Source organism: Cynocephalus volans, chromosome 4 (assembly GCF_027409185.1).
Source record: "Cynocephalus volans isolate mCynVol1 chromosome 4, mCynVol1.pri, whole genome shotgun sequence".
In the NCBI taxonomy this organism is placed as follows: domain Eukaryota; kingdom Metazoa; phylum Chordata; class Mammalia; order Dermoptera; family Cynocephalidae; genus Cynocephalus; species Cynocephalus volans.
This window is the reverse complement of record NC_084463.1, coordinates 14,280,068-14,303,083: the sequence shown is the minus strand read 5'-3', so window position 1 is coordinate 14,303,083 and position 23,016 is coordinate 14,280,068. Positions and strand designations below refer to the sequence as shown.

At 50.4% G+C, this 23,016-nt stretch overlaps 1 protein-coding gene across 1 annotated transcript in view; it reads left to right on the top strand.

Annotated features, from left to right (window-relative positions):
• TMPRSS13 (transmembrane serine protease 13) overlaps positions 1-23,016 on the top strand; it is an 85,138-nt gene that overhangs the window by 55,251 nt on the left and 6,871 nt on the right. The window contains exons 3-8 of the mRNA XM_063093328.1: positions 13,360-13,639; positions 14,665-14,769; positions 17,260-17,382; positions 18,563-18,692; positions 20,976-21,068; positions 22,077-22,120. Coding sequence (XP_062949398.1) covers positions 13,360-13,639; positions 14,665-14,769; positions 17,260-17,382; positions 18,563-18,692; positions 20,976-21,068; positions 22,077-22,120 — 775 coding nt within the window. The remainder of the gene's footprint in view (positions 1-13,359; positions 13,640-14,664; positions 14,770-17,259; positions 17,383-18,562; positions 18,693-20,975; positions 21,069-22,076; positions 22,121-23,016) is intronic.

Below are 23,016 nucleotides of genomic sequence, written 5' to 3'. Positions count from 1 at the left end.
TGAACTTGTCAGTGATTTTCCAGTGAACCTGCAGAGGGCAAAGAGGAAGTTTTTCCCTAGCCCCTACAATTTCTTCCCTGCCTTATTTTTCTCTTGTGTATCTAAAAAGAAATTGAGGCCAAATATATATAGCAAGGATTTATTGGGCAAATATTAAGATTGCAACTAGCGAGACACATAGATCAGGCCACCCTGAGAAATGTGTTTCCAAGAGGGCCAAGATAGCTTAACATTATAATCACAAGAAGGGGGAAGGGCCAAAAGAAAGAGAGAGAGAGATGGTCCCTGCTAATTACTTCATCAGGTTTTCTACTGGTTGTACATGACATAGACTTGCGATTGTTACTAGGTTGCATAAAGGTTATAAGAAGCATTCTGTTACTTTATGGCTTTTTGGTGCCATGAAGCCTGCTTTCAAGTAAAAATGGTTTTATGAGAACATTTTCCAAGGCAGGTGGATGTGACTACTGACTTACCCAGATCTCCCAAGGTGCAACAATTTAGCTGACTTGGTCAGAGCAGATTCTTTTAGTTATCACTCAGCATTTCTCACTTTCGAATATACTGCATAATAATTGATTTATTGGTTTTCACCTGCCCCTCCTCCAAATGTTAGTGCCCTGAGGCAAGGGTCTTTGCCTATTTTGTTCACTGTGTCCCCAGCACCTAGAACAGTGCTGTTGTGAGGCTGCTGCACGGAAAAGGAACAAGAACACCCAAATGAGAATTTAAAAGGGGGGTTTTACTGGCCAGCCAGCGACTGTTTCTCCAAGAAAGTCTTGGAAGGAAGCAGCCCTGAGTTTAAGTTTAAGGGATCTTTTAAAGGCACATAGTCACACAGGCAAAAATTCATATAGTCACACACTTACAGTTATCATATAGTTACACACATACACACATATCCTTCTGGCGAGAGGAGGAGGTTTGCGGTGGCCTAGCGTAAGCTGATAACAGAAGCTGAAACAAGCCAGTTAATCACTTAGAGATGGCAAAAACTTTCACAGGGCAGTTTCCTTCTTAGGTTGTCTAGATACATCCAGATACAGCTCTTGGTTTTATCAGTCAGGGATAGCATAGGTAGGAAATAGCAAAGGCAGGCTAATATTTAGCTTTTAACTTCTATGGGGGGGGGGGGCGCTGAAGAGCCGAGGGAGATTTTTAAACAATAGCATTTTAAGCAATTCAAACACTATTTAAACTTAAATCTATCTTGTCACACAGCAAGCAGTTTCACAGAAGTGAATTGCATATGTTATGAAAGTGGGGGTCACCCTATCTCAGTGCCAAGCACATAAGAGGCACTCAATAAAAATTTGAGGAATGAATGCATGAAAGATACATGTAAAGCATTTCGTAGGCTACCTAGCACCTTATTATTACTATCGCTGCTGTTTGTTACTTGTGACTTGCGCAGATTCCTTTGCCTCTCTGTCCCTCTCTCTCTTCATCTGTAAAATGAAAAGATTGAACCACTAGATGATCTCTGAGCTTCCTTCAAACTCTAAAATCTTACTACCCCCAAATGCTCAGTCAGTTAAGTTCTCCCTAATGCTTGTCTAAAACTCCTCTCTTTGCACTTTTCAGCAGCAGCTCTGTTGGGTTTTGGGGTGCTAAGCACCCCTTTCACAGTTGCTCTTCCTCTATTTCTTTCGATGCTGTTAACCAAAATCAAGGCTGATGAGGCAGAAATAATTTTGTAAAGTTTATTGGGAGCCAAATGTAAGGATCAACCCAGGAGACACCATCAGACAAAGTCAGAGAAATGCCCAAAGTCTACACAAATAACAAAGATTTTATAGACAGAAAAAGGCTGCAGAAAACAGAAACAAAGGACGAAAAGAGGATTGGTCATTTCAAATTTACTTTCCTTATAAGGTGGGAACAAGGAGACAGAACAATAGGAAAATAACTGGTTATCTAGTTACTTCAGGCTCTTTCGTGTAAGAATTAAAGCTGAGGGAACTTCATTATCATACCTACTGAGGATTTAAACAGGCCTGTTTGGGAAACTGGCTGTGATCTCTTTCTCCTGACTTCTTGGAAGGTCAGATCACAAACTAAGTGACGTGGGACTTAGCAGAGGTGACTCCGTTTTGATTTTCAGTCTGGGCTTTTGGGGCCTACTATATGAACTTAGTCTGAAACAATGGCCTCCTATAATTTTTATTTAACATCTCTAAGGATCGGAATGGGGCACAGGTATGGGATCATGAGTCAGCCCAATATTTCTTGGAACGGTTGACACTCAGATATTTATGTTTTATTTTAATTGACTTTGATGTGTTGCTTCATAACATTTTATTGCTTTCAATAGAGGCAATTCATTACTCGCATAATTAGAGCTCATTTGATTTTAATTTCTTTGTTAAGAGTTTTCATAGAAAGAAACAGAGTTCAGGAAAAAAAAATGTGTCAGACCACAAGCACTGATTTGGGATTTAGACACATAGTCCTTGGAGATGAAGGTTCAAGCTGTCCTGCTCTTGGTGGGGCTTTGTCCCTGACCTTGGACATCCCCTAGGGGGACAGGATCATACCTCAGAGGGCTTCGGAGCATCTGGTCAAGGGCTCAGGTCAACAGGGCCTTGGCCCTTCCTCTCAGAATCCCCCTCTGAAAGTGTCACTCTGGAGCCCTGGGCTCCCCACAGCTGCCTCTGTGGGGCAGTTTCAGGAGTAAAGGTAGCTTCACACTCCCTTCACTGAGTAACTGGGATGGCCTGGGACTAGGGGCGGAGGGACAGGTCTGGCAAGTTCCATGTTGTTTATACCTGGGATTACCTCACACATCCCAGCCGGCTTCCCCGCCCCATTTGGTGGGGGCCGGCCCTCAGCCCTCCAGCTCCCTTTTCCCCACATGCCCAGGGAAGCCAGGGGCCAACATGGCTCTTCCCCTCGACATCAGCTGAGCCTGGAAGACTCATCCCTCAGAGACCATGGAGAGGGACAGCTCCCGGGTGAGTGAGTCCTCCCCACGCTGAGGGAGCAGGGACAGGGCTGGGAGACAGGTTGGGGGAGGGCACTGCCACCTGGGCGCCTCAGGTTTGGGGGGAAATTGAATGTGCCTTTTCTAGTTTGAAACTACTTGGGACCAAGATCTCTTGGTGTCCTTTTATCATGGTTCCTAGAAGGAGCCCCTGGCAGGAGAGGGTGATGGGACTTGGGGTCTGGTTAGTCAGTGCCCAAAGGCTGTGTGACTGAATCCTGTGTCCCTGATCTGTGGCCTGTGACCACATCAGCCAGGACAGCTGTGCTGTTAGATAGCTAGCTTTGTTGGTTGAGAATCTAATCTAATTTAGTTTAATCTAATCTAATTTTTGCTGGTTTGAGAATTAAAAGCATTCTAACTTGTCTTCAAAGTCATCTTGTTTAACCCCCTCTTTAGACTCCTCAGCCTTCTCAGAAAGATGTGACTCTGTGTGCATTTAAGATTTTCAAGGGGATTTTTCAATCACCCTTGGTCACTTATTTTTGTGCTTAATAACTTTCATGCTTGGGAAGTGCCTCCTTATGTCTAACCCCAATTCCTTCTGCTACAACTCAGGTTCCTTTCCTCCTCTTCTGCTCTTGGGGGTGGTAGAGAGCAGCTAGACTAGCCTCTGTGGAAAAACCAGTAACACATGTGGAGGCACCTAAAGATTCTGTTTGACTGTGCCACGCTTTCTTTTCTTCTGGGAAATTCCTCTTGTATTCTAATTTCTCCTTGGGTCTTATTTCCTGCTCCTCTCCACATTTTTTGAACTGTACTTATATGGTAGAATCTGGGACTCTGGGAAGGATGGGCCAGCACTGGGTTTGAGAGACATCAGCTCATCTCATATTCTGGAATATAGTTGGCTTGTGGTCCATTCTGAACTGCAGATGTGTTTCTGCAAACTTTACCGTCATTTTTTTCCCACCATTATTGCAGCTCCCTTTAGACTTTTCTTTCCCTTGCCCTCTGCTCTGATCCCCTGGGTTTATGTCCGATCTCACCAAGGTCACTTGGTCCTAGGCCTCTGGGGCTCATTCTGAGACTGTGTTGAGCAGTAAGGGTGATGCATAGGGCAGGATAGAGTTTTGTCTGGGGCGTGGGGAGGGTGAACCCACAGTCACAGCCATGGGTGTGCTCTTTGGTAACTTGCTGGGAGCCTAAACTTGATGGTCCCTAAACACGAAGGGTGAGAGGGGCTGAGTTATCCAAAGGGTGGCAGTGCTCACACTGGAGGTGGGTGGTAGGGCCCGTCCCGGGGCAGGGTGATAGGGTTGCCCACCTTGGAAGCTTGTCTCTCCAGAGTCAGGGACCAACATGGAAGGTTGCTGAAGGGGCACATGATGTAGAGCAGGCTTTTCATTGTTGAGGGGGAAATGGGGACTCACAATTAATTTATGAATTAAGTGTCAAAGGTATGGTAGGTGCCATGTTCATTCTGGAAGGCAGACTGTCCATACTTATGTTGCAATAGAAGAACTGAACCCATTACATCCTTACTTAAGGTTTTAAAATTTACCCCTCTGTTTAAGGCAGAACCCCCAAGATAGTGAGCCTGAGATGGGGGCAGGGAGGGCTATAGCTGGAGCTCTTAATCTTATCTGTAGCAGATTTTTTAACATTAATGAAATAGGAGTGAGCTGGTCATCTAAGGCCCTGGTTTCTTCTTGAGGGCTTTATTGCAGGGATGCATTGTGGTTTTTCCTCGTCAACTCCAAAAAATAGTGAGGAAGATAGCAGTCAGTGGGCTTAAGCCTGATGACATCCCTGTGGCAGCTGCTGGGTTTTCAGAGGGATCTTGCAAGTGGGGAGGAGAAGGCTCTCAGCTTCTCCATATTCAAAATAAAAGCTGCAAGTTGTGGTGGACAGAGAACCAAGTTCCAGGTCAGCTGTGACTTTGGGCAAGTCTCTTTAAACTTTTGGTACCTTAGTTTCATCATCTGTAATATGGAATGATAATAGTACCTACTTCAAGGAGTCTTAGAATAGTGTCTCTCACATAGTAAGGCTCATTTAGAATAGCATCTGGCATAGATAGATAGAAATAGAGATATATTCACAGTGTTAAGATTATCATCATCATCATCATCACCTAGGGTCTAGTCCAGGCTCCTATAAAAATTTGGACCAATATCTTCTCTCTGTGCCTCAGTTTCCCTAACTACCAAAGAAGAGGGTTGGACAAATTGCCCCATGAGGCCCCTTTCTGGTTCCACGACAGTCTCTGGAATTATTCAAGGGTATTTCAAAAAGTTCATGGAAAAATAGAATTAGAAGATATACATATCTTTCCGTGAATTTTTTGAAGCACCTCATACAGAATGGGACCACAAGTGTGCCACACCGGGCAAGTGCATTTGTTCTTGAAAAATAGTGCATATTTTGTGCTTTACAAAATGGGTCACATTTTTAATGCTTAGAGAAGTGCAATGTTAATTACAGAAAGACTGAAGTAGACCCACTGATAAAGCAAAAAGCGTTTGTAGAGTGGATTTTCTACCAACGGGTCTTTTTTTTTTTTTTTTTTTTTTTTTGGCGGCTGGCCAGCACAGGGATTGAACCCTGGACCCTGGTGTTATCAGCACCACACTCTAACCGACCAAGCTAACCGGCCAGCCTCTACTGGATCTTCTTAAAGTGGGGCAGGTTCCAGATCAGCTCAAGACCACAGATGCTATGAACTAGTAACAATGGCTTGGAGTCCCCAGGACTGGTACAGGATGGGCTCTCTCCCCAGAGGGGGCTAGGCAGGTTCCTAAGATGGCAGAACAGGAGGCTCAGGTCACTCTGCTGTCTCCCAGCCCCAATCTGCAGGCCCTCGCCTGCACACACGCAGCCCTCGCCTGAGGCTTCTTTTTTTCTTTTTTAGAAAAAGATGACCGGTAAGGGGATCTTAAGCCTTGACTTGGTGTTGTCAGCACCATGCTCTCCAAGTGAGCCAACCGGCCATCCCTGTATAGGGATCCAAACCCATGGCCTTGATGTTATCAGCACCACACTCTCCCAAGTGAGCCACGGGCCAGCCCCTTACCCGAGGCTTCTGTTCCGTGTTGTCTCTGATGCTGAGCAGCCTTCCACCCAGCACACCTGGCCCTGCCTTCCCCTGGCTTGTCCTCTTTGACTTGGTAAAAGTGTGGGAGTGTGCATACAGGGCTCCAGGCTGGTTTGCTGGGCAGGAAGGCCAACTGATGTCACAATGGCCACTTAGCTTAAGTGTCTTGTTTTGGCCAAACAGCTTCCTCTTGGTATAGCAACAACGGGGGTGGACTGTGCCCGGCCAGGTGGGCAGGGTGCTGGTGGGGCAGTCACAAGGGAAGCCACTACCGGGAACCCCAGCTTTGTCAGCCAAGCAGAGACCTCGGCAGCACCAGGTCGAGGCTGGCTCTTCTGATGGGGAAGCAATTCAAGACTGTCCAGGGAGCCCCCATTAGGGACCAGTCCCGAACTGTGTCACCACCCCAGTGGTGGCAGAGAGGGAATGCACAGACACAGGGAGAAACTGAGGCAGCAAGTTCCCAGACGATCAAATATTATTTGCTTGGCAATAGTGGGCATTCACAGTTCTTAAAGCGTTTGATGACTGAATAAGTTAATGAATGAATGAACGAATAAACAAAGTATTTTGATTCTGGTCTAATGGGGATCTCCCAGGCCTTTTCACATGTATAAGAGGCATCATTAAATAGAAAGAATGTTAGCACTCACCCAGGTCAGTAATTTTCAAGTTCTCTGTAGCAGCTGCCTCTTTTGTTCAAATTAAATTTTATGTGGCATCCACTGTATAAAACTGAAAAGTGGATCTTCTGTTTGAGGTGGCATAAGGTCTAAGAATTCCACACCACAGCCCCTACCAGCTGATCTCCAAGCCTCCTCCATGGAACTAGTAATGCTCTGTGGAATCCCATTTGAAAACAGCTGATTGTCCAACCCCTTCATTTTATAGATTAAGGAGCTGAGACCCACAGAGAGATGCAACTGTCCCCAAGGCCACACTGCAGGCTGGAAGCAGAAGCAAGACCTCCCCATGCCTCCCACACCTGGGGCATGGAAGCCGGGTACTAGCTCCTTAGTCTGGAGGCCAGCTTGACTCGCAGGCTGACTGGGGACCCGGAGGTCAGCATAGTGTGTATGCAGGGTGCTGGTGGCTACGTATGAGGAGGCGCTGGGGAATTTGGCTGTATTCTCAGGTGATCCTGTATTTGTGGGCTTTCTCTGGGTTCAAGGAGGGGGAGAGTAGGAGGGGCCCTTTGTACCCGGAGGTACAGTGAACCCTGAGTGTAGCAGTGAGGTGGGGAAAGAAGCCAGTCCAGTCCACACTGGGATGAGTTCAGACCTCCCTTGCCACAGCTAAGGGCCCCCCAGGCTCCCACCAGGCAGGGAGGCTTCTTTGATCCCGCCAAAGGGAGCTCCTGAGCACCCAGTGGGGATTGGGGAGCATTTACTGTCTAGCCCAGAGTGCCAGGGTACCAGCCTGTGGTCCTGCCTGTGCTCACCCCTTTGAATGCCCTCAATACTCAGGGTCACTGCCAGAGAGAAGCTGCCACAGGGGCATGAGTCTGGGGATGGTCCTTTCTCATTGGAGGTTGGAAGAGGGAGGTAGCAGCAGTGCACGGTGTAGTGCAACAGTCCGAGGAGGGGAGCCAGGGGATCAGGCTCTAGAACTGGCACTGCCCCCAGCTGGCTGTGTGAACTGGGGCAAATCACATAGCCTTTCTGGGCCTTCATTGCCTCATCAATAGGATGAAGGGCTTGCACTAGAGGGTTTTCCAACAGCCTGTGATAGACTGAGCCTGCTCCTGGGTGGTAGCTTTATGAAGGGACAGCCCAGGGCTGAGCAGGAAGGTCCGTCACTTAGACTGGACTTGAAAGGGCCCTGATGCACCTGCCCTCAGGCTATGAAGATGTGTCATTGCTGCTGCTACCTCCGCTGCTGCTGCTGCTGCTGCTGCCACTGGACATTCTCTAGGTCTAGCTGGAGAGAGTTTTATAGGGTCATTTTCACTGCCCGCCAGGGGCTCTGAGCAACCAAGACGCATCTTTCCCAGAGTTCAGGCTGCTGCCTGTGACAGGGGAACTATCTCTGTGCAAAGCTCGGGACTCAATCCATGGCAGCAGCCACACAAAGACTGAGATGGAGCAACCCATGCACCAGCACCACTCAGGATAGACAGAGGGGCCCACTCCTCCCTGGCATCGCTGGCTGGGCCCACAGGAGACCTAGGAGAGGCCAAGGGCAGGACACACTCAGGGGCTCCTTAACTAACTCCCATCTCCCATCAGGTAAGGGCCCAAGGGGCAGAGTCTGTTGCAGGGAACCATAAAAACACCCTTTACCTGGGGGTGGAGAATCTACCTCTGGAAGCCCTGGTATAGAGAGCACTGGACTGGGAGCAGGGGCCTTTTGTTTTAGACCCTGTACTGCTCCAAGACAAACCTGAGCAACCTTGGGCAAAGCACACAAATGTTTTGGGCCTCTACCTCTGGTCTGTCAAATGGGAATAATAAATCTTTAAAGAATCCTGTGCAGGGAAGAGCTTAAAAAGAGTCCCAGAGCCAGGGCCTGCTCTTATCAGCTCTCTGCCTGGCCCTCCCCTCTCTCCCCTTCCAGGGACCCCTGCCCTGCCTACCTTCCTTACTGGCTCCTGCCCCAGAATATAGGGAGGGCACTGGTCAACTTTTGAGTGAGGACCCCTGGGAGCTGCAGAGGCTCATCCGGGTGGTAGCAGTGACAGCCTGTTTCATGGCGCGGTAAGGGCTCACAACAGTATTACCCCAGAGACCACCCCACAGGGTAGTTGGGGAGGACAGGCAGGGCCAGGAAAGAATGATTGGCAAGGCTAGGCCACGGAATGGCCCAGAGTCACCCACACTCCCCTGCTCTGCCCTGTCTACCTGCCCTTGAGCAGGCCGAGGAGACTTTGGTCCATAGGCAGGTTGTAGGGAGGCCAGGGCATGTCAAGGAGTCGGTCATCTGAGTCCATTCCTGGGTCTTGTGCTCACTGGCAAAGGCCAGGATTTGGGAGGCCTGAGTTCTAGTCCTGGCTCTGCCTCTTGTATCTCAGAACCTTGGACAAGAAGTCTCCTTCCCTCCCTGTTTCTCACCTGCTCAAATCATCTGCTCTGAGGGTGAGGTCAGGCCTCAGGGTGGGAGTCTGGAATCTCAGCAGTTGCTTCCTAAGAACTGAGGAAAGGAAATGTGTTAGTGCTATAGCAGATTAGACATCAGGAAGAACTTCCAGCAGGGTGGGGTGGCAGGCTGTGGAATCTCCTATTCTGGTGGTCCCTGAAGATAAGAAGTCTTCTTAACATCCTGGGATGGTTCGGGGTGAGGTTCAGAGACAGTGGGATGGAGCAGATGGCCTTACTCTGGATGCTTCTCTACTCTGGTCTTAGGGCTGCCCTTCCATCCTGATGTCCCTGCTGGAACTCGCAGTTCCCCATGGGAGCAGTTCTCTTTCAAGTCTTAGGGTCCCAGGACTCTTCCATTGCCCTGGCCTGAGGGGCTGGCCATCTCCTCCTGCCTCCCACCAGCTCTGACAGCAGAACGCTCACTCTACCAAGACCAGGGCTGAATACTCCCCTGACTCAGGCCTCCAGGGCCTCCAGCCCTTTTCCAGATGTTGTCCTTTCTGGCTGCTCCTGGCCTCCCACCATACCTGCCCACCACCTGTTCCCTCTGTGGTCTAACTCCCTCTCGCTGCTCCAGCTTGACAAAACATCTCCCCCCCACTCCCCAGTCCTCCCACTCATTTTCCTCTGGGCCTCCTCTGGGGGCCTCGCAGGGGCAGGATCACAGGGTCCCCATAGGTGGACACAGCCCAGGTGGAGACAGCCCAAGCACATAAATGGAAATTAGAAGGTTGAAATGGGATCAAGTACAATGCCTGGTAGGCTGTTATCTTTACTATAGTTTGACACACATTTAGAGATCAGGCTCTTCCATGTATATTCACCATTGATCTGGGGGAAGGAAGTAAAATTAGTCCCATTTTACATGTGTGGAACCAGGCTCTGAAGAGTTATGTTACTTGCCCAAGGTAACACAGTTAGGACTGGACGCAGTCATCATATTCAAACAGATGTTTCTATTTCAAGCCCAGCATTCATAAACAAACAAACCCGGACCCACCATCATAGCCAATGTTTCCCAAGGCCTTACTGTGTGTCGCATGCACACTTTACATATATCACCTCTGACTACAAAGCAGAGTGATTAGCTCAGCCTTGCAGATAAAGAAACTGAGATATCAAGAGGTGAAGTCACTGGCCAGGGTCATGCAGCTGGCTCAGAGGTGGGGCTGGGTTCCAGTGTGGTTGCCCTAACCCAGAGTACTTGACCACCCATCCTGACACTACTGCTCCAGACCACTAGGCAGGACACAGGGCCTGCACCAGAAAGTACCACAAAACCAAGAGCCCTGTGGGAATGGCCAGGCCCCGCCAGGCCCCATCCCCAGGCCCCCTGCAAGGCCCCAGATCTCTGTTCTTAGGCCACATCACCAATGCTAAGTGAACACCCTACACACGTTTCAGGAAGACTGCCAGGAGGCCCATCTTCTGACTCACGAAGGGCAGGGGACTCAGATACAAATAGGCTTGGGTTGGAATCCTATGTGATCTGGGCAACCTGAGCTCTGAGTCTTGGCTTTGTAATCTGTAAAATGGGCTTCTAAAAGTACCAACCTCTCAGAGATGTAGTGAGGACCTCATGAGGCCACAGACATGAAAGTTTACTGTAAACTCTAAAGTACCACGCACATGTGAGCTGTTAGTGTTTTATTGTACTGAATCATGGGAATCCCCCCTGAAGTGGAGGGACAGTACAGTGTGAGCATAACAGGAGGGGGACCAGGCAGGCCAGTGGAGGTGCCACGATGCCAAGGCTCAGGCCACCACTTGAGGGAAGCACAGGCCTTACACAGTTGGGACTGTCCCTCTTATTGAAGGACCTTAGTCTGGCCTTTGTCCAGTACGCTTTTTTCTCCCTAAGATGAACTCACACCACCTTTCGGCCCTTCGGTCACACCCTGTGGCTGTTAAATCTCAGCACGGTTGGTGCTGTGTGTGCCAGGCCTGGCAAGAGCTCTCCTGCTTATCTCATTGAATCCTCAGGATTATTGGTCCCGTTTTACAGATGAAGAAAAAGTTTCAGGGAGTTAAGTGGCTGGCCCAAAGTCACACTGCTACAAAGTGATAGATCCAGGATTGGGGACACAGGTCTGCCAGACTCCGAAGCCAGTGCTGTCAGTGGAAGCGTCCTCTACTTCCACATATCCTCACCACATCCCCTCGCTCCCAACCCAGGCCTGTTCCACTTGAAGCTGCCAGGGGTTAACCTGTGTCTGTTTTACAGAAATCTAGTGTCTAGACAATGGCCATGAGAGGGAAACTGCAGCTCAGGGCCAGCAGGATCAGCAGTGGCAGCAGCTGGCCTCCATGTCCCCAAACACACACTCATGACAAGGATACTGCTCAGCCAATGGGGCATCGGTATGCTTATGCATTTACCCACTTCCATGAATCAACCCCAGTATCTCCCTGGCATAGCTGCTCCTGGTCCCTGCCTCTGGCAAGCTGAGCATAGTCAGGAACTCAAGCTTCCTCCTTCAATTCATCCCTCAGCCCCCAGAAAAACGAGGAAGTGACCAAACTAATTACCTCTGACTCCCAGAAGAGGAAATTTACAAAATAAAAACAAAAAACCCTACTTGGTAGGGATGATGGTGTTGATGTAAGCCAGATGTTCTAAAGAGGAGGACTTTTAACTGGTCTGCTTAGTAAAATGTTAAATGCTTTTAGGCACATTGTAGGTGAGGGATGGAAACAGGACCAAGAGGTCTAGAATCTTCTGTCCTCTTCGCACAGCCCTGCGGGCTGTGGCCTGAGCACCGGGTCCCCGGCACACGTGGGCTTCTTCCACCATTCCTGCTGCCCCCAGGACAACCATCCACCTGAGCAGCTGAACAGTCCTCAGCAGAAGTTTTAATGAGGGGAGACGTGGCCTATGGGCCATGCCAGTGCCTAGCTCTTCCTGCTGCTCTGGGGACTCAGGAGGGGCTGAAGGGGCAAATATGGTGGGAGGGGAGTCAGAGGGACCTCTGTAAGGGACAAAAGGGAGGTGAGGAGAGGCCTAGTCTGATTTGCAGCAGGCAGAGGGTGCCACTTCCTGTCACCCTTGACTGCCCACTGGTGCCCTCTCCCCAATTTAGAGCACCCCAAAAGCTCTCCAGGAAAGGGGCAGGGCTGGTCACATTGCCTGCCTGCTGGGGCCAGCCGTGCATTCTCTCCCGCACACCTCCTCAGTCAGAGGAGCCTGGCAGTTGAAGTGTGGTCTCTGGAGCTCGACTTTCTGGGCTCAAATCCTAACTCTGCTACTTTCTAGCTATGAGAGCTTGAGCAAGATACTTAATCTCTCTGAGTCTGTGTCCCCTGTGCAAAACGGGGATAATAATAATAGTTCCTCCACAGAGGGCTAAGAGGATGAGTTGAGTAGATACCAGGGGTACTTCAAAAAGTTTGTGGAAAAATAGAATGAAAAGATATCATACAATCTTTCCCTGATTTGATGAAGTATCCTTGTACATATAAAGCACTTAGAACACATTAAGTCTCTAACTGTAAATTAAAGTACTAAATCTAAATTAATAAATCACTCCACATGCAGCTGGGTAAGGTCAAGGATCTTGTCCAAGAGCATGAGAATTATGCCCCAACCTAATTATGCACCTCTCCCACATCTTGCCACTCCAGTTTCCCTGAAGTGTGGGGGTTGGGGGTAGATAGGGTGCATGTGTGTTTGTGCATGTGCACATGCATGCAAGAATTCTGCTGTTACTGAGGATGGTGGGGCATATGGCAGGTCAGGACTTTTCCTAAGCAGTGTTTTTCATGCTTTTTTGACTACAGCTCATTGTAAGAACAATATCCTATAATCTAACAATACATGAAAGAAAAGGGTGGGATGTAGGGGCAGAAGTCAAGAGGGCAGAAGGGACGGTTACTTCCCTTCCTCCCCAGGGGAGGGACCACATTTCCTTGACACCAGGTCTCAGAGTGAGTGTCCAGCCCAGCAGCCTCTTCTTTTGAGCTTCCCTAGACACATGTAGCCTAAGCAGGTGTCCCCAAGCCCCAGGTAGATGGCCCACTGCCCTCTGCCCACCTTGCAGGTTCTATGAGGGGGGAGACTATTGGGGAGCCAGAGGATGGCAGGCTCTTTGAACTTTCACTTTGTCCTTGGGCATTCTCTGCTTCTTAGACGCTTCTTTGTCTGGGGGCTTTGCTCAACCTCTAGCCTCTTGCCCCAGAGCATTTATCTCCCAGCTCAGCAAGGCTGACAGCTGGGTGGGTTGGCAGGGGAGCAGCCTGAAGGATGCCCTCCACTCTGCTTTCAGAATGCTTCCCCAGCAAGGACACCTCCGGCCCGGGCATCTCCGGCACGGGCATCTCCAGCACGGTCATCTCCAGCAAGGACATCTCCAGCCCAGGCATCTCCAACTCGAGCCTCACCTTCCAGGTCGTCATCTGACAGGTCATCGTCTGCTAGGTCGGCCTCTGCAACATCCTCTCCAACGAGAGTGTACCTCGTTAGAGCAACACCAGTGGGGGCCGTACCCATCCGGGCATCTCCTGCCAGGTCAGCGCCAGCCACCAGGGCCACCGGGGAGAGCTCAGGTAAGGGAAAAAGCTGCAGGGAGGACAAGAGGAACAGGGAAGCAGTCCGAAGGCCATGAGGAGGTCTCAGAACTGGCACCCTCTGCTCCTCATACCCTTTCAATAATGATGGGGGGCAAGAGGGGTGGTCAAGGTGAGCAGTGAAGGACCTGGGGAGGTGGGAGCAGAAAGGAACCATCACACAAAACTCAAGACAGTAGAAAATTAGGGGCAAAGGGTCAGGCCAAAAAAGCAGGCTGTGTGACTTTGGAGGCTGCACAACCCTGGTGAGAGCTCTTATTTCAAGAATGAGGGCTCCTGGTTGGAAACCAAGGCTCTTTCTTTGGGCTGCCCTGCAGGTCTGCCGGGGAAGCTGGGGTCTACAGTGGAGCAAGGTCATGACCAGTGGGTCCATCTATGGTGGAGGAGGAAAGGGAGAGATTCTGACCAGGCAGGCACCTCCACCCAGCCTTCCAAACTGTGGGTTGTATGGTTCAGCTGCTAGGAGGTCAGAGAGGCCAAAGGGGCCTCGAGGATGGACTCTGCCATAGGAAACAGTGTTTCTACCCATCCCTCCTGCCAGTCCAAACTCTGGACTGTCCCTGCCACCATAATACAAACAGGCCTGGGCGATATCTGGTGTTGGAGGAGCATCCCAGGTTTGGGGCCCATCCTGTGGTCTGGTCTCAAGGGTGAGTGGGGCACATTGGTGTGGTGGTCTTTGGAATCAGACACACTACACTTCAATCCCTGCTCTGTCACTCACCAGCTAAGTAACCTTGGGTAAGTGATTTCACTTCCAAGAACCTCAGTCTCCCCATGTGTGAAATGGGCCTAATGAGACTCAGGCTACAAGGGTGCTGTGAGAGAATGCATGCAGAGTGCTGGCTGGCCCAGAGGAGGAGTCCATAAAAGGACTGGTGTCGGGCGGGGGTGGAGCTGTCCTAACAGGGCCCCGGTGAGCCAGCCTTGTGTCCTTCTTCCTCCTCCACCATGCCAGACGCCTCCCCACAGCCTCACCTCCCCTGCTGCTGCTCCGCTCCTAGGTAACAGCTTGCCCAAGTTCTCCTGGCAGGAGGGCCAGAAGCGGCTGCCACTCATCGGCTGTGTCCTTCTCCTCATCGCCCTCGTGGTGTCCCTCATCCTTCTCTGTGAGTTGAACGGAGGGAGCAGGGGTGGGTTCTGGTTATCACTGGGTGGAGTGGGGCCTGGGGAGGGGGACACACAACAGGGAAGGGAGTGGGGACCACCCGCTCACCCCGCTGTCATGTCCACAGAGGGACACTCCTGCAAATGGCCTTGGACCCTGGCGCCTCCAGCCCCCTTTGAGGTAGCCAGGCTGAGAGCATGGGAGTCAGGGCAACCTGCACTTGGGGCCCACCTGTGCTGCTTACTGTGCAACCTGCTTGGGCAAATTAGTTAACCACTCTGAGCTCAGTTTCTGCATCTTCAGGTGCGGTAAAATTCACTCATTCATTCAATTTACTATGCGCCCCATGAGATCTCTTACTGACTTCATTGGGTTACAAGGAATAATAAATAAAGTAATGTCACAATGTCTAGCACAAAATCTCAGCCTACAAATGGTAGTTATTTAAAAAAATAAAAACACTAGTTGGAAAAAGTCTCTCAAGGCTATTCAGTCAATGGGATAAAGTGTTCAGAGTTCAGACACATACCCAGAACACATCCCAGGGCCCTTTGCTCGAGAGCCTGCTGTGAGCTGGCAAAAGTAGAGGAGCAGAAGTGAACGCATGTCATACAGTCCTGTCCTTGGGAGATTACAGTCTCCTGGGGGACGCAGCTGAAAATAATTAAGGCCAAATGCATTTGTGTGTGACTGTGAGGAAGAGGTGAAGCTGTGCGGGCAGGGGCACAGGCGACAGCTGATGAAGTCCGTGGGGCCAGATGCAGACCTAGAGGACAGGAGCAGTTAGGCCCTGGACAGGGCGTCTGAGACAATGAGCAGCTACAGGAAATGTGGGACCAGGTAGGCAAGGTTGGTTCAGGGTACAGCAATGGGACCCGCCTAACCAGAGAGGAAAAGACACATTTGGGGACCTGGAGGCCATCTGTTTGGTTCAGTAAGGCCAGAGCTTTGAATGCCAGGCTCAAGGATTGTGCAACAGGAGGCAGGGTGCTGGGGGAACACAGCCTCAGCACCGCACAGACCTCCTAGCACCCCAGCTCTGCCGTTCACCAGCTGCGGGACTTCAGCAAGTGAGATAATATTCCAAGCCTCAGTTTCCCGACCTGACTCCTCAGGCGGTGGAGTCACTGTCACGGTGCACGTAAAGGCCTCAGCATGGTGCCTGCTGGACTCGCTGCCCTGCTGTCCCTCCACTCCCCACCCCGGGCACTCACTCCCTGTGAACAGTGGGAAGGACCTGTGGAGGCTGAGATGCACCGAGGGTGGGCTCCCTGAATAGAATTCAAACTCTCTGTGGGGTTTTACAGCATTTCCTGAAATCAGGGAGGCCTGTACACTTCCCAGGACCAGGGAGGTGGTCTGACTTGTGCAGGCCAGTGAGCAGCGCCGTGGTGGGGCCGGGCCTCCCAACCCCCTGCCCAGCACTCTCTGCACTGCATGTTGATGTGCAGCCTCATGAGCATTCTGAGCGGTGACTGCCCAGGGTTCCCTTGGTGGTTCAGCATCCATAGTGCGGGAGGAGAAGAAGACCAGAGCACAGAGAGGAGGAGCCAGTCCATGAGATGAGGAGGGATTAGACCCAGACCTGGAAGGAGCGGTCACACAGGGAGGCCTTCACCTTAGGTGGCCAGTGGGAGAAGTGGGAGGTCAGGCCTGAGGAGTCAGCTGAGGACAAGAAGCAGGGGGAGGAGTTGGAATTTGGGTCTGTGAGGCATCTGAGGGGAGGTGTCTCCAGGCAGTAGGGGCGACAGTTCCTGGTTTGGAAGGAGATTGGTGTTAAGAGACAGAGGAAGTCACGAGGCTGATTTTCACATGTGGTTTGTGAAGTTGTTTTCTTTTAGACCCAACTTGTACATTTGGAAATTAGCTACCTAGAACTGCTCATAGAATGAAAAGACATTTAAAAGCATAAAGACATGTCATGGGGCAAGAACTGAGTGTGGGGGATGTCACCTATTTAGGGGAGAGGAAGGAGGAGGAAAACCCAGGATCTTATGAGGCTGGAAGGACTGCAGCCTTTGAGAAGACCAGATAGGTGGTGGTTGCATGTGCATGACTGTAAAGATAGAGATTTCTTTGCTGTGATCCGTGGAGCACAGAGAAGAGAGGATGCCAGAGGGGTTCTGAGAAGGGAGCTCTGGGACACTGGAGGAGGTGCTTCCTCTGGCCACTACCCCAGCCAGCATGTAGGGTAGGGGAGTTCCCAAAGTAGTACCCACCTCTACCTCTCTTTCTCTCTCTCCCTCTCTTTCTGTCTCTGGGTGGTTGGCTGCTCGAGTCTGCCTGGTGCTGCCCTGCTTGCAGGAGCTTTCTGGAGCATTCTGGAGTATTCCTGAGCAGCCTTTTTCTTCATACAGATGAGGGACGAGAGCCCCAGAATCCAAGAGGGATTGCAGGTCGGTGTCTCAGAAACCCCAGAGCCTTGGGCTACTTAGTGTCTTGTCTCTCTGGGGCTGGCGGTGACCCAGCTGTCTGCTTCTTTTTTTTCCAGTCTACTTCTGGCGGGGCCACACAGGAATCAAGTACAGAGAGCCGGTAGAGAGCTGCCCCAAGCACGCTGTCCGCTGTGATGGGGTGGCTGACTGCAAGCTGAAGAGTGACGAGCTGGGCTGTGGTAAGGAGGCTGGACATGGAGAGTGTGAGTGTGAGTGTGTGTGTGTGTGTGTGTGTGTGTGTGTGTGTGTGTGTGTGTGTGTGTGTGTGTGTGTGTGCGCGCGTGTCTACAAACTGCAGTGCAAACTGTGTATCAGCTCAAACAGGAGGCAATGGACTCAGAAGATCTGGGTCGTAGTCACAGTAGACATGAGTTTGAAACCTGGCTTTGAATGCTGTGTGACTTGGACAAGTCATTTACCTTCTCTGGGCTTCAGTTTCCTAATTTGTAAAATGAGTGGATTGGACACGATTAATGGTTCTCAAATAAAACCTGACCACTCCCAATTATCAGACTGGGCAAAGCAGAACAGCTCTGGTTGGAGCTGGTTTGGGGTCCAGAGCCCCATCCCCATGCCCCTCCTCTTCTTGTCCAGCAAGTGACCTCTGACTTGCCAGCCCTACAGTTTTTTGCAGGTCAGTTTGTAAACAGCTGGCCTACATGAGCAAAAAGATCTCTTTGAGCTCTGCTTCTTGCATGTGTTATCCACGTGCAGCCCTGCTGCAGGATTGCTGTGTGCATGTCCCGTCCATTCCACCTATGCATTTATTTATTTTTTTTAATTTTTTTATTTTTTTATTTTTTCTTTTTCGTGACCGGCACTCAGCCAGTGAGTGCACCGGCCATTCCTATATAGGATCCGAACCCGCGGCCGCTGGGAGCGTCGCCGCGCTCCCAGCGCCGCACCCTCCCGAGTGCGCCACAGGCTCGGCCCCCACCTATGCATTTACATGTGCCCTTGCCCAAGACTGTGCCATCTGTGACCGAGCTGTGCTGTGAGTGCTCCATCAAATCATAGACCTTATGCCACTTGTCACCATCTCATTTGTGTAAGTCATTGCCCTCTTGGGGTGACAGCTCCTGGAAGTGCTCTCCCCTTCTCTCAGGTCCCCTGGCTCCTGCTGGGTGGGTAGCTCTCTACCTTGCACCAGCCCTTGCCTTGGCTCTGCCCGTACTGAGCACCTTGGACTTCTGAGTACTGGCTGACCATCATTGCTCAGGCCAAGCTCCCAGACCTCTCCTGGGCCTCAGTGAGGAGCCTCAGGATAGGAGCTGCTTAGCTCCTTACTCAGCTCATCCCCCAAGAACTGGAAGCTTCCTGGGTGTTGAGGACCTCCTCTGTCTTGTTCTTGCCCTGCAGTGAGGTTTGACTGGGACACGTCTCTACTTAAAGTCTACTCTGGACCCTTCCATCAGTGGCTTCCCATCTGCAGTGACAGCTGGAATGATTCCTACTCAAATAAGACCTGCCAGCAGCTGGGCTTCGAGAGGTAAACCTCCTCCCAAGGGTCCCAGCTTCAGGGATGTCTCCAGCTCTTTGCAGGCACATCACAGAAGCCTCATATTCAAAAGACTCTTGGAGACCAGGGCTGATCTCACGATCTCAGGACACACTTGAGTCATTCAAAAAGACAGAGGCCCTGGGATCCTGAGGCGGGGCAAGCTGTTTCCATGAGTCCAAAGTAATTATTTGTAGCGTTATAACAGTATCATACTCTTATAGGGTTCTTTGAATCAAAGCACCCTCCTGTCCATTACCACAATGAATGGTCATGGGGGTGGTCCTGTGAGGTGTGTAGGCATTTGGGCGGGTCTTGTCTTCTTACATCTGGGGACTAGAAGCTCAGGCTTTGCAAAGCCCTTTAATGGACTTTGAGCTGTAGCAGTCTTGGCTTGGGCTAAAATGCGTCAAATGGGGAATGAGAAGAGGTAGGTATGGCCAGGCAAAGTCATAAGAATCTTTGGCTCTAAAGATTTTAAAACAAGAAGCCAGTGCTGATGGGTGGAGCAGGGTGAACAATGACCCTTCTACTTGAAGGAGCCTCTGATTTGCGGCCAGATAGATATCTCCATCCTCCCTCATGGTCTGAGGTTTTTCCCCTGCCACCTCGATTTTTTTTTGGCAGCTGGCCAGTATGGGGATCTGAACCCCTGTCTCACTGTGAGTTCTCTGTAAAAGAAGCACCTGAAGAAATAGGGGTTGGGTGCTAGGACTTAAAACTAGTTCTCTGTCCTCATCTCAGCCTTCAAGTCCTGATTCATGAAAGGAGGATCTGAGTGATCCGGGTGGAAGACCATGGACATCTCTTATCAATGAGTTGTGTGACCCTAGGCAAGTCTGAGTGCCCCTGAGGCATTCAGTCCCTTGAACATCATTTATTCAAAGAACACTCGTTGAGCTCTTATTTTGTGCCAGAGACTGTGTGGCACCCAGACACAAAAGAATAAGACAGGATCCAACCCTTGAAGAGCCTCTAGTATGGTTTGGTGAGAGAGGCTTAAATCAGTCACATAGCACAATGTGACGTGTAATGGTAAGGCTGTGTGCGAAGCACTGTGGGCACATGATGCAGAGGGCGCCTAACTGTGCTTGGAGGAGAGAGCATGGAGGAACAGGCCCTCTCATGCAAGGGTATTCAGTAGTCCCCCCTTATCCGTAGCTTCGCTTTCCATGGATTCAGTTACCCACAGTCAACCATGGCCCCAAAATATTATGTACAATAAGATACTTGGGGAGAGAGAGAGACACCACATTCTCATAACTTTTATTGCAGTCTGTTGTGGGTTTTTTGTTGTTGTTTTTCATTTTGTTTTGTTTTGTTTTTTAGCAGGTGGCTAGTACAGGGATCTGAACGCTTTTGACCTTGGTGTTATAAACAGTCTGTTGTTATAATTGTTCTTTTTTATTATTAGTTATTGTTGTTAATCCTCACTGTGCCTAATTTATAAATTAAACTTTATTATATGTGTGTGTATAGGAAAAAACATAACATATATAGGGTTTGGTACTATCTGAGGTTTTGGGCATCTACTGGGGGTTCTTGAATGTACCCCCTTGGATAAGAGGGGACTACTGTACTATATTTTAGAAAAGCACACACATTCCATGCAGAGAGTGGAACACATCAGAATCACCTCGGTGCTTATGAAAATGCATCCTAGAATCAGAATCTCTGGGATTCCGACTTAGAACCTGCTTAGCAAACATCCTGAAGGTGATTCTTAGGCACGCTGTGGCCTGAGATCCAGTACGCTTGTCCAAAGGTTCTCAAACTTTAATGTGCAAATCAATAACTGAAGATCTTTAACATGCAGATTCGGCTTCAGGAGGCCTGGGGTCATGCCGCTGCCACTGGTCCATGGATCACAGTTTGGACAGGAAAGGGCTAGACTGGTGTTTCTCAAACTTGACCATGCATAGAATCACTGGAGAGCATGTTAAAAAATAGATTGCTGGGAGCAGCCCTGAGCTGCTGATTCAGTAGGTCTGGGGTGGGGCCCAAGAATGTGCATTTCTAACAACTTCCCAGGCAACGCTAATGCTGCCAGTCCTGGACCACACTTTGAGGACTACTGGGTTAGCACATAGGACTAGTGGCAATAGTGGCAGAATATGTGGTGGGGTCAGACTGCATTGGTGCTGCTAGCCACCATGCACACCATTACAGTCCGGCCTTTGTCAGCAGGGCTAGCAGGGATTCTAATGCCAGCTGGGGGTCTGGGGGTAAATGTCCCCAGCAAGCTCATTCTTTTTCCCCTCTCCTCCCTTGCAGTGCTTATCGGACAACTGAAGTGGCCCACAGGGATTTTGCCAGCAGTTTCTCAATCTCCGAATACAACTCTACCATCCAGGAAAACCTCCGCAGGTATGGCGGGGTGGGCCAGGCTGCCTGTCTGTGATCAGGGGAATGAGGGGGGCTTTGAGCCAGGGAGCCCCTCTCTCTTGCCTTTCTGGGACCCAGCCTCCAGGAGTCAGTCATGAATGTTCAGGGGCACCTCAGACACAGTCCTCATTCACCACACTGCCTCCTCACTTAAATGTTTTTATTTGAGGCTTGATGCAGACAGCACCTTGAGGTCAGGGGTGCCCCTGAGAGTTTACCTTGCTGTCAGAGACAATTGATAAACCTGGGGCAACCAGTCTGCAAAATGTTTGGACTGGAAGCTGCTGCAGGGAGTTGACTCAGGGTGAGGAGGGAGAAGCATCATTGGAGTTGGGGCTGGGCTGGGGGAGCAGTGGCAGGGGGCTGCCAAGTGCAAGTGGTTGGGGGTGGGGAGGCCTATCTGAGAAGCCTCGGCCTCCATCCTCTGTCACCTTGGCACTGCAGCCCCTCCTTTGTCATAGCCCCACTGAGGGGGAGGCTGGGGGGGTGCTCCACCAGCTAGCACTGTTCACCTTGTGGAGGGGAGAGAAGAAAAGAAGAAACAAGGCTCCGAGAGAAGGAATGGGAAGGAAGTGAAGGGAATTAGCTGCTTCTGGATGCCTGCTCTGTGCTAGGTGGTTTCTGCATGCTACATTAGGGAACTCTGGCAGAGGAGCGTTAGGCCACCTGCTGAGTTGCAGAGACATGCTGGGACAATGAAGTCCTAGGTTCAAAGAAAATGGACCTGGCCAATATGTGCAACCCACCACAAGAAACCTGGGGGGCGGAGGGTCAGAATGGGAATGTTTTGCACTGAGCCATCCCCATTCCTGGAGAAAGCACTGGAAGGGAGAATGTTCCATTGGGAGGGAAAAGGTCAGAATCTCCACCTTGTTGTGCAAAGGGTAGCTTCCTTGAAAGTAGGATAGGGATTGAGCAGGAGTCAATCAGGAGAGCTTCCTGAAGGATGTGGCTAATGTGCTCTTTTCCTTCCTTCTGTGTCTCCTGCAGGTCTGAATGCCCTTCCCAGCGGTACGTCTCTCTCCAGTGTTCCCGTAAGATGCTGTTCTTGGATTCTGGCCTGTGTGGTATGGGGATCAGTGGTCAGAGAGATGGAACCCCTCTGAGGGAGATGGCCGGCCCTGGGGGTCCAAGCCAAGGCAGGAACAGGGGCTTAGCTAGCAGGCTTGCTTCAGGGCTAGGGTCCCTGTAAGGCGCTGGGACAGCCCAGGGTAATATTTTCCCTTCTCCTGACTCTGGTAGGAGCTCAGCCCAGCAACCTCTCTCATTCCAAAGAGACCATTCAAGTTTTCTGGATTCTGGACATGGGGCAGCGGATTGGGAGAACAGGTTCTGGGCCAGCTTAAAGCTCCTATATCAATAGACATGGAACTAGATTGAGATATTGATCTAGAGCCAACACTTATTGAGCATGCTTTATGTGTGAGGCATGGTGCCTATCTCTTTGCAAACATGATTGTATTAAATTCCTATAAGAACCCTGCGAGGCAGGTGCCGTTACTAAAAGAGGTGGAAATATTTACCTTGCTTAAGGTCAGAGTATTCACCGCTGTGCAAGTTCTGTGTTCTAAGTAATGACTGGGGTGGGGGGTGCTCCCCTGAGCAGGATGGGCACAGTGCTGTGGTTGGGGTGCCCACCCTCTCAGAGCACCACTCTCTCCCTTTTCAAAGAGAAAAGAACACAAGTCTGAACACACTCCAAGGGCTGCCCTCATCCACGATTGCAGGGAGATGACTCTCTCCAGAACATGCTTGGAAACATTCCCTTGAGATGAAGGGTTCTCAACAGCACTAAATGACCCATCGGGGCACCTTGTGGGCATAAGCCCCCCTATGCATCATGGGAAGTTTATTTCTCCTTTGTTTCAAAATGACAGAGACCCTATCACAATGCTCATTGATTCAAGGTCATATTAGAATTGGTTTGCTT